The sequence below is a fragment of the Argopecten irradians genome, chromosome 15 (genome assembly GCF_041381155.1).
Source record: "Argopecten irradians isolate NY chromosome 15, Ai_NY, whole genome shotgun sequence".
NCBI lineage: Eukaryota > Metazoa > Mollusca > Bivalvia > Pectinida > Pectinidae > Argopecten > Argopecten irradians.
Window position 1 is genome coordinate 73,323 of NC_091148.1, and position 11,985 is coordinate 85,307.

The following is an 11,985-nucleotide window of genomic DNA, read 5'->3' on the forward strand; positions in this document are numbered from 1 at the left end:
CACCTTCGTGGGCCACCTGGAGCTAAAACGCAAATTACACTAAAACGTCTCCAGGACTTACACAACACCAAATCAACAACACCGAACAAGCTAATTACGCGGACCAAGTTACCGCCGCTCGTCATAGACGTGCTACATCTTCACCGTCTATTGACGTTAAAAAACTCCTGATAAAGCCAAGCGACCAGCAAATACACCACCGCAGGAGGCAACGCCAGACAAAAAACAAACAAAGGTAAAGCTGGCGAGGCTCCCTGCCACTAAAAACAACAAACCCAAACAGTAAGGGATCAGATGACCCTATCCTTGGACGGAACATCTATGATGTTCTCTCGGACGACAGCGAGTTTGGTGACAACACATTTATCGCCACCAAACAACCTACTTCAAGTAGTCCTGTCGGTCCGACAAAAACTATCTCAAGGATACAACATGTGAGACATACACTATCATACAATGGAACATACGCGGATTTAAAAGCGAACATATTTCAAGAATTAAAAACATCTTATACAAAACAAAAAACCCATCATATTCTGCCTTCAAGAAATAATGCTGAAAGACACCAATCAATCTCAGACATTTACACTATTACACAAAACACTCCAACAACAGGTGGCCGCGGCATCAGGTGGTGTGGCGGTGGCGGTGCATAAAAAACGTCCCTCACAGACACATTCAGCTAAATACCACCTTACAAGCTGTTGCTTAAGCGCAACTCTTCACCGAAAAAATAACAATCTGTTCTATATATTTACCTCCAAATACTCCATTTAGTTGTGATGAAAATGAGTAACCCTTCCTATCGTATCACAACTACCAGTGCCATATATTTATCATGGGTGACTTTAACGGTCATAATAGCCTCTGGGGCTCCCCATTTGCACTGACATGACGATAGAGGTAGACGTATCGAAGAGTTTATTGATAAAAAACAGCTTATGTCTTTATAACACCAAATGCCCCCAACATATTTACACCCCTGCCTCTGGCTCGCTTACCCACATTGATCTATCGTTTGCCATGCCAACTCCATCAATTCTTCTGGATTATGATTGGAGGGTCAACGATGATCTAAGTGGAAGCGATCACTTTCCAATTATATTAAAAAAACATAGGGTCACCAAAACTTGAGGAGCCGATTCCTCGTTGGAATTTACATAAGGCGGATTGGGCTCAGTTTAAAACCTTATGCGCCAAGGAGCTCATCGAGGATAATTTTTTGAACCTTGATGACCCCATTAAAATTTTCACAGAAGCGCTCACTTCTATCGCTACAAAAACCATACCAAAATCCGTGCCAAAACATACAAAGTTCCTTCTCTCAAATGATTCATTTATCAATAGATCTGGTAGAAATGCAGCTCTGAGGCGGTACTTGGCTTCGCCAACCGTCTCAAACTATAACAATTTTAAAATATGGAGAGCTAAAGCTCGAAGGTCTATTAAGTCCGACAAGAAAAGTACTTGGAAAGAGTACGTTTCAAAAATTAACTCCAATACATCTTCGAAGAAAGTTTGGGAAATGATTGGCAAAATTAGTGGGAAAAGAAAAACTACACCATCCTCCCACCTCATTAACAAAAATAAAATATTTTCTTCAAAATCCGAAATAGCCGACGCCTTTGCCAAAAATTTTGCTAAAAATTCATCCGTCAAAAATCATTCCAAAAAATTTCAAAAATTTAAAAAGAGAAAGGAAAAGAGACGTCATAATTTTAAATCCTCCAATAGTGAAAGTTACAATAGGCCTTTCGAGATACCAGAATTGCTCGAGTCCCTTGAGAAATCAAAGGACTCGGCAGCTGGACCAGACGAAATTCCATATATGTTTTTAAAACAATTACCAGACTCTTCACTAAAATGTCTTTTAACTATATTTAATCAAGTTTACTCTTCTGGCAAAATTCCCGAGTCTTGGAAGGAATCTACTATTATACCCCTTCCGAAGCCCGGGAAAGATGCTACTGATGCCAATAACTATCGTCCTATTTCATTGACGAGTTGTATTTGTAAAGTTTGGTTCCTAAATCTCTAGAACGTATGATAAATACTAGATTAGTTTGGTTCCTGGAATCAAACAATATTTTAAGTCCTTTGCAAAGCGGCTTTAGAAACCGCAGGGAAAACGGTTTAGACCACTTAGTTTAGACTAGAGAACATTTATACGAGAAGCATTTGCCAAGAAAGAAACATCTTGTGGCCGTATTCTTTGACCTTGAAAAGGCATACGACACAACTTGGCAATATGGAATCATGAACGATCTCCATGATATCGGTATACGTGGTAATTTGCCAAAGTTTATTTCAAATTTTATATCTGACAGGCATTTCAAAGTTCGAACGGGTTCAACTTATTCAGAAACTCAAAAACACAGGAGATGGGCGTCCCTCAGGGTGGTATCCTGTCCGTCACACTTTTTGGATTAAAAATTAACAGCATAACTAAATGTCTTGGCCAATCTACGGAAGGGTCTCTATTTGTGGATGATTTCTTGATCTGTTACAGATAAAAAAAACATGCACACTATAGAACGACAACTACAACAATGTTTAGGCAAATTACAAAATTGGGCTGACGAAAATGGCTTTAGATTTTCAAGATCAAAAACTGTCTGCATGCATTTCTGTCAAAAACGAAAACCACACAATGATCCAGACCTCACACTCAATGGAATTAAAATTCCAGTAGTTGAACAAACTAAATTTCTTGGACTAATATTTGATTCGAAACTGTCCTTTGTTCCACATATCAAACATCTGAAGGATAAGTGCTCGAAGGCGCTGAACATTCTACGTGTTCTGTCCCATTCTGATTGGGGTGCAGACCGTGAAATGCTTCTACGTATCTACCGGGCACTTATTAGATCAAAACTTGACTACGGCTCGATTGTCTATGGATCGGCTCGCAGCTCCTATCTACAGATGCTTGACCCTATCCAGAATCAGGGACTGCGTCTGGCACTTGGAGCTTTTCGAACACAACACCTGTGAAGAGTCTCCATGTGGAAGCTAATGAGCCATCTCTAGACGATCGACGAAAGAAATTATCCTTACAGTATGCTGCTCAACTGAAATCCAATCCCAAAAACCCCTGCATTCGATCTTGTATTTAATCCACAACACCAGGACATATTCAGACAAAATCAAAAGCTCATACCAACATTTGGCATCAGAATTTCAAAATAGTTTTTGCAGGAACTAAATATAAATTTCGACACCCATTGACGAGTACACCATATCGGATTGGACCAACACGAGTGTGCTACATTCAAGACACCTGATATCATATTTATTTGGCTTGAGAGGTCAAAGTACAGTGCATTACCAGAAGAACATTAAATCCTCCTTTCGGGATGGGCATCAGGGACTTGCCCTCGTTTCATGTCAAGATCTACACTGACGGCTCAAAAGATGAGTGATGAAAGTTGCCCCTATAGCGCAGTTGTTAACATCCAAATTACTTTTCCTCTATCCGACTTCACAGGATGTTTGCAATCACCATTAACTCCAGACTGAAGCTAGAGCAAACGTTCTAGGCTTCTGGACACCAGTCGAAGACATCAACCTGATACTCATGAAAAGGTCAATTATCTGATTCAGATACTCTTTCGGCGTTAGTACAGGCTTTGAGACATCAAGACGTTATAGAGCCCTAGAAATTCACTAATTCAAAGATCTTTTAATCACGGAACATATCTTCGAGATTATCTTCCAAAAACTCAGAATTTCTTATCGTGAAGGGATTCCCAGTCAAGGTGGGTATATAATAAAACAGGGGAATGAACCGGCTGAAATGAAGCAGCTAGAGAACCTGCACTTTTTCAGCCTCGCTACAAACAGATTTGTGAAAAAACAAACTACATTGATACATCCGACCATCAAACTTTCAGGTCAGTCAGGCCATCAACACACATTGGCAAAAAAGGTGTCGTACTCAGACAAACACACTAATAAACGGTTTTAATCATTTCAACTACACTCTTAGAATCCTTAACTGTCCAGTCGGAGAGACCGCAGAGAGGAAGTTGTTCTCTCTCGGCTCCGAACTGGACACACATATTTTACACATTCCTATCTATTGAGAGGGGAGGATCCTCCCATACATGCATGCATGTGATTCTCCTCTCACAGTGGAGCATATTTTATTGCATTGTATTGATTTTAAACACACATACGAGATAAGTACTACGATGTCTCCGACATGTACACTTTGTTTCATGCCGTGAGACATAATCGTATTTTTAATTATCTCAAAGAGAATCGGTATTTTAAACAAAAATCATGAACGTTTTTCTCATCATATCATCGTTTATCAACTCAACATTTCATCGTTTTCATCAACATTGTGCATGAGTTTTCTCATGTGTTTTAGCCAAAACTATTTTATCATCCCATGCAAACCTTTTTTATCAAATAAACGTTTAGGCAATCTACTTGTTTTTTAGTCCTTACGCTTGTGCTTTTCTTACCCTGATCTTTTATCCTGATATTAATGCATTGACTTGTAGTTTTGGCCCTTAAATCGACCTTAGGGTTGTCGATTGTGGCCGTAAAAACTCGAAACAAACATTTGGCACAAAAACACATCATATACATAGTATGAAACATGTAAGGTATGTTTTGTAAACGCATTTGGAAATGATGCTCACCGTTCACATGGGCAAGGGTTAGCAATTATTTTGACATCAAACCTATTTATTGGGTTCTACGTGTTTATGTAGGTCTTATCGAGAGGCTAATAATCCATTTTTCATAGAGTTCATTGTTTGAATTTTTTCGCCCTCATAACATCTTTTGCGAACTAATATGGTATAACAGGCATCGACCGTAAAATTAGATCTTTTGGGCAAAAAAAATCAATTCGTTTATTAAGGGTGAAATAGGAGCGTAGATCAGAAGAAAAATTGACTAATAAAAATTGTCATGCAGTCCCATGTTGCTTATCAACATTTTTGACATCCTGAGAGTTCGTATTGATCCTTGGTGGTTAGATGGCCCAAACAATTTGCTATCAATTTTTCAGAAAGTAAACTACTATGAATTTGGGTGAAGGATCTTGGCACAAAAGGGTCACTAAATTGATAACTGTAAAATGTGGACCGTATAAATGAATTAGATCTTGTCCTCAACATGATTAACGTTATCTCAATACGTAATGAATTCAAGATGTGAATTGTCTAAACATATCAACAACAGATTGGGTATAATCAGAACTTGTTTTACCTGGTTGCATGTCCTACGTTTAGGAAAGACGGATTCCTATTGGAATAATGGTTGCAATTTTAATTGACATGATCTCCAGCTTGGAAAACTGTAAATACAATCCAATCGCTATTTGATGAGTTTGGATTTATGCCTAACAATATACATTTTTCATGTAACCCATCAATTCTAAATTATGCTGCCTTCTATTGACACTCGAAATATAAGATTTTCGTTGCTAGCGAGTGTAATAGTTGCTTCTGATTTTACTTTGACACATTGTATAAAAGATATTGTAATCTTAAATTACTTTTAATATTCCTTACTATTTTAGGGTGCTTAATTGCAATGAATTTTAAGAATTGTTCAGTCGCGAAGGACATGTTACCTGAATTTTGGCTGGCATAATCTCCGTAGGTGGACTCCTAATATCCCCCTGTGGTTCTAATCCGTATACTGCAAACATGTAGTAAACAGCCAAGTGAATCATCTTATAGGGGACATGTGGCAGGGTAAAACCCCTTAATGTCAGGGTTCTGTGTACCAAATTTTATCAAAATCTGTCAAGTAGTTTAGGAGTTAGCCGGAAAAAGTTGTGTCCACAGACAGACAGGCAGGTACAGACAATCTGATTCCAGTATACCCCCACTTAACTTTGATATGGGAGGTATGAAAAAAACAAATGTATGCAATATGGTTGAAATGAATCATGCCGATTATCCTTAGAGAATGTCATGACAAATAACAGCCTCCACTGGATTTTTTTTGCAACAAATTTTAATAAACTAACAGTATTCTTAATTCAGGTTTTATAGATATGACTTTGTGCTCATATTATGAGTTTTTGTAAAACAATATTTTTTAGCCAATAAATCTGTCAGTTCAACAAATTTTTGTAAACTAAAGTTTCTGAATTTCTTACGCTGTCTTTTAACTGGCTTTGGAGAGTGAGTGAGGTTGGGGTCCTCTGCACCTTGACTTGACTGTGCAGTACCTGAGGAAAAGAAAATTGATCTAATAACATTCTCAACGCAGTTGCTAATAAATATGTAATTGACAAATCACTAATCTTTTAAACTTTCTAACTGACTTGAAAATGCCATAAAACTTAGATTAGAAATTATGCAATTAATCACGAAAAAAAAACCCACACAAGTTCATGAAATATTTAAGTCAATGTTGAACATATGCTTTGAATATTATAGCTTTCCACTCACATTTGAAACATGGACAGGACAAATGGAATACAAATGTAGTTCAAATAATTGATATCAAATTGTCTAATAAATTATGTAAACAATTTACTCACCTGAAAATTATTTTATTTTATAAACAGATTATACATACATCTAATATACATAGACTTCAGCATATAATTACAACTGATTATCAATTAAATTTCAAATAAAAGATGTATCTTTTGAATAGTTTGCTATGAAATGAATAACAAAATATCTTTGTTAATATGTTTGTAAAAATCGTAACATGTTTTTTTCTACTGAAGAACATTTAATTACATTGTTTTTAAGAAATGAAAGCAAAATCATATTCTTTTGGAAGTAACTTCATCATTGTTTGGAAATCAGTAATTTGTATATTGTGGAAATTTGTGAATATATTGATACTGATTAAACATACGTGAGAAGCATGCACAAGATATACATTCATACATCAGAGGTTTTACATCACACAATGTTTTCTTTAAATTTCAACAAAACTCGAAAGATATCCTGTATAAGTTTAGTTAAGCACACTTTACACCAATGACAAACACCAATTCAATCTAATACATAATTTTCTTCAAAATATTATTTAGATTATAATTCACAAGTATAAAATTTCGGTGTGGTTTGTGTGTTTCCACTTGATAAATGTTGTGTAATTATGTTAATCCACAGAATATTGGGAGGCCCCAGGTATCCAGAATTTTCAGGAAAACCAAGGCTGGGGAGCCTGATACTCACGACTCCTGCAGAAGGCCAGAATTGCAGGGGTAGAGCCCCAAACCAGCATGGTCACCGTTCCGGCTCTCTCTAGGAGAGGCCTATCAGGAAGAGTCTTTAGATGATAGGTTCAATCGCAATAACAGGGAGAAGTTGGCTGATGAAAAGGGATGTCCTTGAAGGGAAATAATTTTTTCACAAATACAATGTACATGTAACAAAACCGTCGAATGAAAAATGAAAAGTGGTCAACTATCTAGCCCTTAGTATACCGGTACAGGTAAATTCCCTTAGGCGCCCCATGATCAGTCCCATGTGAAAACATTGCTGCCGGTTTGCCCAAGTTAATTTTACAAAGAAAGGTTAAGTAACATTACCTAGACAGTTCCGGTTTTCAGAGAAGACAGGTTCCGGATTATGCAGGTTTTGGGTACTATAGTTTATTAAGAAATTTGCGGGGACCAAACACATTAATCGGTATAGACAAGTTTCCGGTTTATACAGGGTTTGGTTTAGACAAGTTATACTGTATGTATATTATCAAACAGCTAAAGTATGCAGTTTAGGGATTATATAGCAAGTTTCTGGTTTCCCAAGGCCTGTCTATTTCCTGTGACAAAATGAATTTCGCGTTTATTACTGTTAAATTGATTAATCATGTGTCGCACAATATTCAACACATTGCTGAACAGACCAGTTATATGTGATGATTTGTTTTCTTTTGATTCATCTTACCAGAATGTAACCAAATTCAGTGCTTATTTGATAATGATTATTTGGCAGGTAAATATGCTCTGCAGAGTGGAAAGTACAGGGGGCGTAGGTTCCGGTGGCTGGCAGAGAATGTACCAGGATATGTTGGTTGGTTTGTTGGGGAGATCATGAAGGAGGAGCAGGAACAGGCTGGAATCCCAACACGGTCAATCAAAACTGCTTTCAAGGTAAATAAATCAGGTTCACATTAAATGTTTATGCCACAACACTAAGGCAATTTGCATGATACATTGTATTGAGCTTAAATTAAGATTCATAGCTTTCTGTTGTTAGTATTCTGTATGCATAATACAGAGTTATCTACCTTTGCGGATAGGTATTAATTGTGAAATCATGCATTTGTGAGCATAACATTCTACTTCCCAGAAAAAAATTATGCGAGTTTCGTTGAGGGGATACCTCTCCACAAGGGAGATAACTGTAATGTCTGGTATGATATTTGTGGTAGCTCACTTACATAAAGTAAATGCTATTATGTTATTCCAATAGTATAATCAAAGTAACGTCTTTTGAAAACCTCAATAAAGTTATGTTTACGTTTGTATGCATTTGGAACTGATTTCGTTTTCAGGACTACATACTGATGTTTGACGACGGGCGAGAGCTGGTGAAAAAAAAGTCAAGTGAACGGGGACGGCTTACTCCAAGCCAGGTTAGCCAGCTACTGAGGAAGCCTCCGGGTGCTCACCAGAGGCTACTTAGGAGGTGGTCATCTCCACCACGGGTTGAACCAAGTAAGTAGCTGACTTGTATATATGTAAGCATATGATAAATGAATTATCACTTACATCAAATCTACTTGATTAATCGATAAGTAAACCATAAATGAAAATGACAATTACGTTTAAAGTGAGGCAAACCTGATTTTGTATAGGCCACATGACCATTGGGAAGCCATATCAGTGTTTTACAGGGGTGATGAGATACAGAAATATATAGGGTCTTTGAAAAATGTTGTAATGGACGAGGTTTTGCCTGTAATGACAATATCCCATCATTTCACATCATGTCCTATCTCAGACATTGTGAAAGTTAAAAAAATGGCCGGACTTTCGGACTGGCAAGGACTGCGAGTTAGCCGGGCCGAACATTAATGTGAATTTTGGAATTAAACATAACTTCCTGCTATTAGTATCCAGGCAGCTGTTTTCATGATTATTTTATGCAGTTTACATTTTTGCGAGGTTCGGCACCCGCATTATACTTAAGAGACGCCATTGCTACCGACCTCATTTCTACCAGACGGTCGGTCCGGACCGGATATTAAAATAGGCAGTCTGAGTCAAATTTTGACGGACATGTCTGTCAGACCCTCAAATTTCGCGATATCTGCTATCTTGATTACCAAATAGATTCTAGACTGCTATGTTTTTATCGTTGACCCAATATCTTTTTGTATCACCATTGTAAAACATGTATATAACTAATTATGATGAATTTCTAGTTACAGAAGATACTGAACATTGCTTTATGAATCATTAAGTTTATGAAATTTGAAAAAGACACCTTTATAATGATGGGTCTAAAAATATAATGTATTAAATGCATCATTTGTTATTTTTTATTTTTATTTATTTTTTTTTTTACTTTAAAAGACATTCCGAGCACAGATGACCGTGAGCTGGTTGATTGCTTGGACCAGTACGAGATCGCCCATCAGCATCTATGTAAGTATAAGTATGTTTGTGTATAACAGAAAGGAAATGTCAAAATTATGATGAAGAAAATAGGAAGAGTTTTCATGATCTAATAATTGATTTATAAAGCCTTAAAGTATTATGTAAATATACAAAATGTTTACATACTATCATCATTAAACAAAACTTTTTGTTACCTGAATCTATATAAATGAATAATTTGCAGTTTTTACAGGAAATTGCTTGAATATCATTTCAAATGTACAAATCCTCAGAGAAACTATTGATCAGTAAATATTTTGACTGCTGATCAGCAGTGAATTTTTGCATGTGTTTGATTGTTGATAAACAAAGATGTGCCGCGTGTTGAAGCAAATATTTTTCAATGAACCTCTTTTTCATAAGCAGCTGCATTGACTCTTAAGATAGCTTTACAATGTTTTCTTCAGGTAACAAAACAGTTGTTTAATGCCATGTCAGTCAAGAGGCAAACCCTTTCCCTTCAGTGTTGGGACCCACCCTATAAACAGTTCTGTAAAACTTGTAAATTGGGTTTGTCCCAACATCTTAGGAAAAGAGTTAACTGTTGTCTGACATGGCATGAAAACACTCTGATCCTCTAATTTTATGTATGATGTGGTTTGGATGATAGGTTTTGTTGTGAAGAATGTCTTATCAATCCTGATTTTTTGTTACTTGAAATGATAGGCAGGATAAGGTAAGTTCAAGTTTCCACTGCCATGAGATCAGAAAAATTTTAAATGTTCATGTATTTATTAAAAATGTTCATTTGTTCTGTTTTGACAAACATGCAAATAGATCTGATGGCATTGGAAAATTTTCCATCATATGTGGACTAAGCTATATATATATATATATATCGTAAGCACCAATTGTGGTTGTGACTTCTGTGGGTGTCTTGGTAACTATGCTATTAGCACCTTTGCTTGCTACTTTTGTACCGCTGTCATATATACTTTCTATTGATTGCTTAATGTCTTTATCTCAGCCTACCTTATACCAACCAAACCTGATCTGTCCATAAATATTCTTTTGATAGGAAATATATTAATGTTAGATCCTAATCCAAATCTTTCCCTTTTTGGGAAAACATTTGACTACTGGTTTTATTTTGGTGATGGTTTTCTCTCTCTGTTAATCAAAATACCGGTACTTATAGATGTTTTTTTTCTATCAGATCACCAATTAACTGGTAGTTAATAGAAGTTCGGAATGGGTTATAAAGTTATACTTATGTGAAAGTCATATACATGTATATCCTCTAATGATGTGTCCCATCCTTACCTCGCTTGCTTTGATTTATATGTGGGAGCATTTATGATCTGCAAACACTTCTAGTTTCACAAGCCCATTTGACTGCTTACCAGTATTACCAATAGATGCTAGACTGCTATGTTTAATGTTTTACTCTTATAAAACCATTATTGTTCAACAATAGATAACAACTGTAATACTGTAATGAGATTATGTAATCCTAGGTACTCTACTTCTGAATTTTTAACCATTACTTTCTAAACAAACATTCAGTAACCCCAGATACCTTATAAATTAATGTAAACCTGTTCACTGCATGCTAATTAATACAAATAGAATTGTATATTGAAATGATTGAAACAAACAATATGAATTTGGTGTTGTCACTTGGTGTGGTGTGCTTACTAAACTTTACAGGATACTTTAGTTTTGTTGAAATTTAAAGAAAACATTGTGTGATGTAAAACCTCTGATGTATGAATGTATATCTTGTGCATGCTTCTCACGTATGTTTAATCAGTATCAATATATTCACAAATTTCCACAATATACAAATTACTGATTTCCAAACAATGATGAAGTTACTTCCAAAAGAATATGATTTTGCTTTCATTTCTTAAAAACAATGTAATTAAATGTTCTTCAGTAGAAAAAAACATGTTACGATTTTACAAACATATTAACAAAGATATTTTGTTATTCATTTCATAGCAAACTATTCAAAAGATACATCTTTTATTTGAAATTTAATTGATAATCAGTTGTAATTATATGCTGAAGTCTATGTATATTAGATGTATGTATAATCTGTTGATAAAATAAATAATTTTCAGGTGAGTAAATTGTTTACATAATTTATAAGACAATTTGATATCAATTATTTGAACTACATTTGTATTCCATTTGTCCTGTCCATGTTTCAAATGTGAGTGAAAGCTATAATATTCAAAGCATATGTTCAACATTGACTTAAATATTTCATGAACTTGTGTGGGTTTTTTTTCGTGATTAATTGCACAATTTCTAATCTAAGTTTTATGGCATTTTCCAGTCAGTTAGAAAGTTTAAAAGATTAGTGATTTGTCAATAACATATTTATTAGCAACTGCGTTGAGAATGTTATTAGATCAATTTTCTTTTCCTCAGGTACT

General features: G+C 35.7%; 1 protein-coding gene across 1 annotated transcript; it reads left to right on the forward strand.

The window, feature by feature from the left end:
* The first annotated feature begins 7,940 nt into the window (after positions 1-7,940).
* LOC138308449 (uncharacterized) lies at positions 7,941-9,914 on the forward strand. Its single transcript, XM_069249432.1, has 3 exons — positions 7,941-8,089; positions 8,494-8,656; positions 9,518-9,914. The coding sequence occupies exons 1-3, from the start codon at positions 8,030-8,032 to the stop codon at positions 9,613-9,615; spliced, it is 321 nt and encodes a 106-aa protein (XP_069105533.1). The 5' UTR covers positions 7,941-8,029; the 3' UTR covers positions 9,616-9,914.
* The last annotated feature ends 2,071 nt before the right edge of the window (positions 9,915-11,985 follow it).

Excerpts from the sequence above, each read along its gene's own strand:
- LOC138308449 (XM_069249432.1), top strand. The coding sequence starts at position 8,030 with ATGAAGGAGGAGCAGGAACAGGCTGGAATCCCAACACGGTCAATCAAA. Across the intron at positions 8,090-8,493 it reads CAATCAAAACTGCTTTCAAG|GACTACATACTGATGTTTGA; the intron begins GTAAATAAATCA and ends TTTCGTTTTCAG. Across the intron at positions 8,657-9,517 it reads TCCACCACGGGTTGAACCAA|ACATTCCGAGCACAGATGAC; the intron begins GTAAGTAGCTGA and ends TTACTTTAAAAG.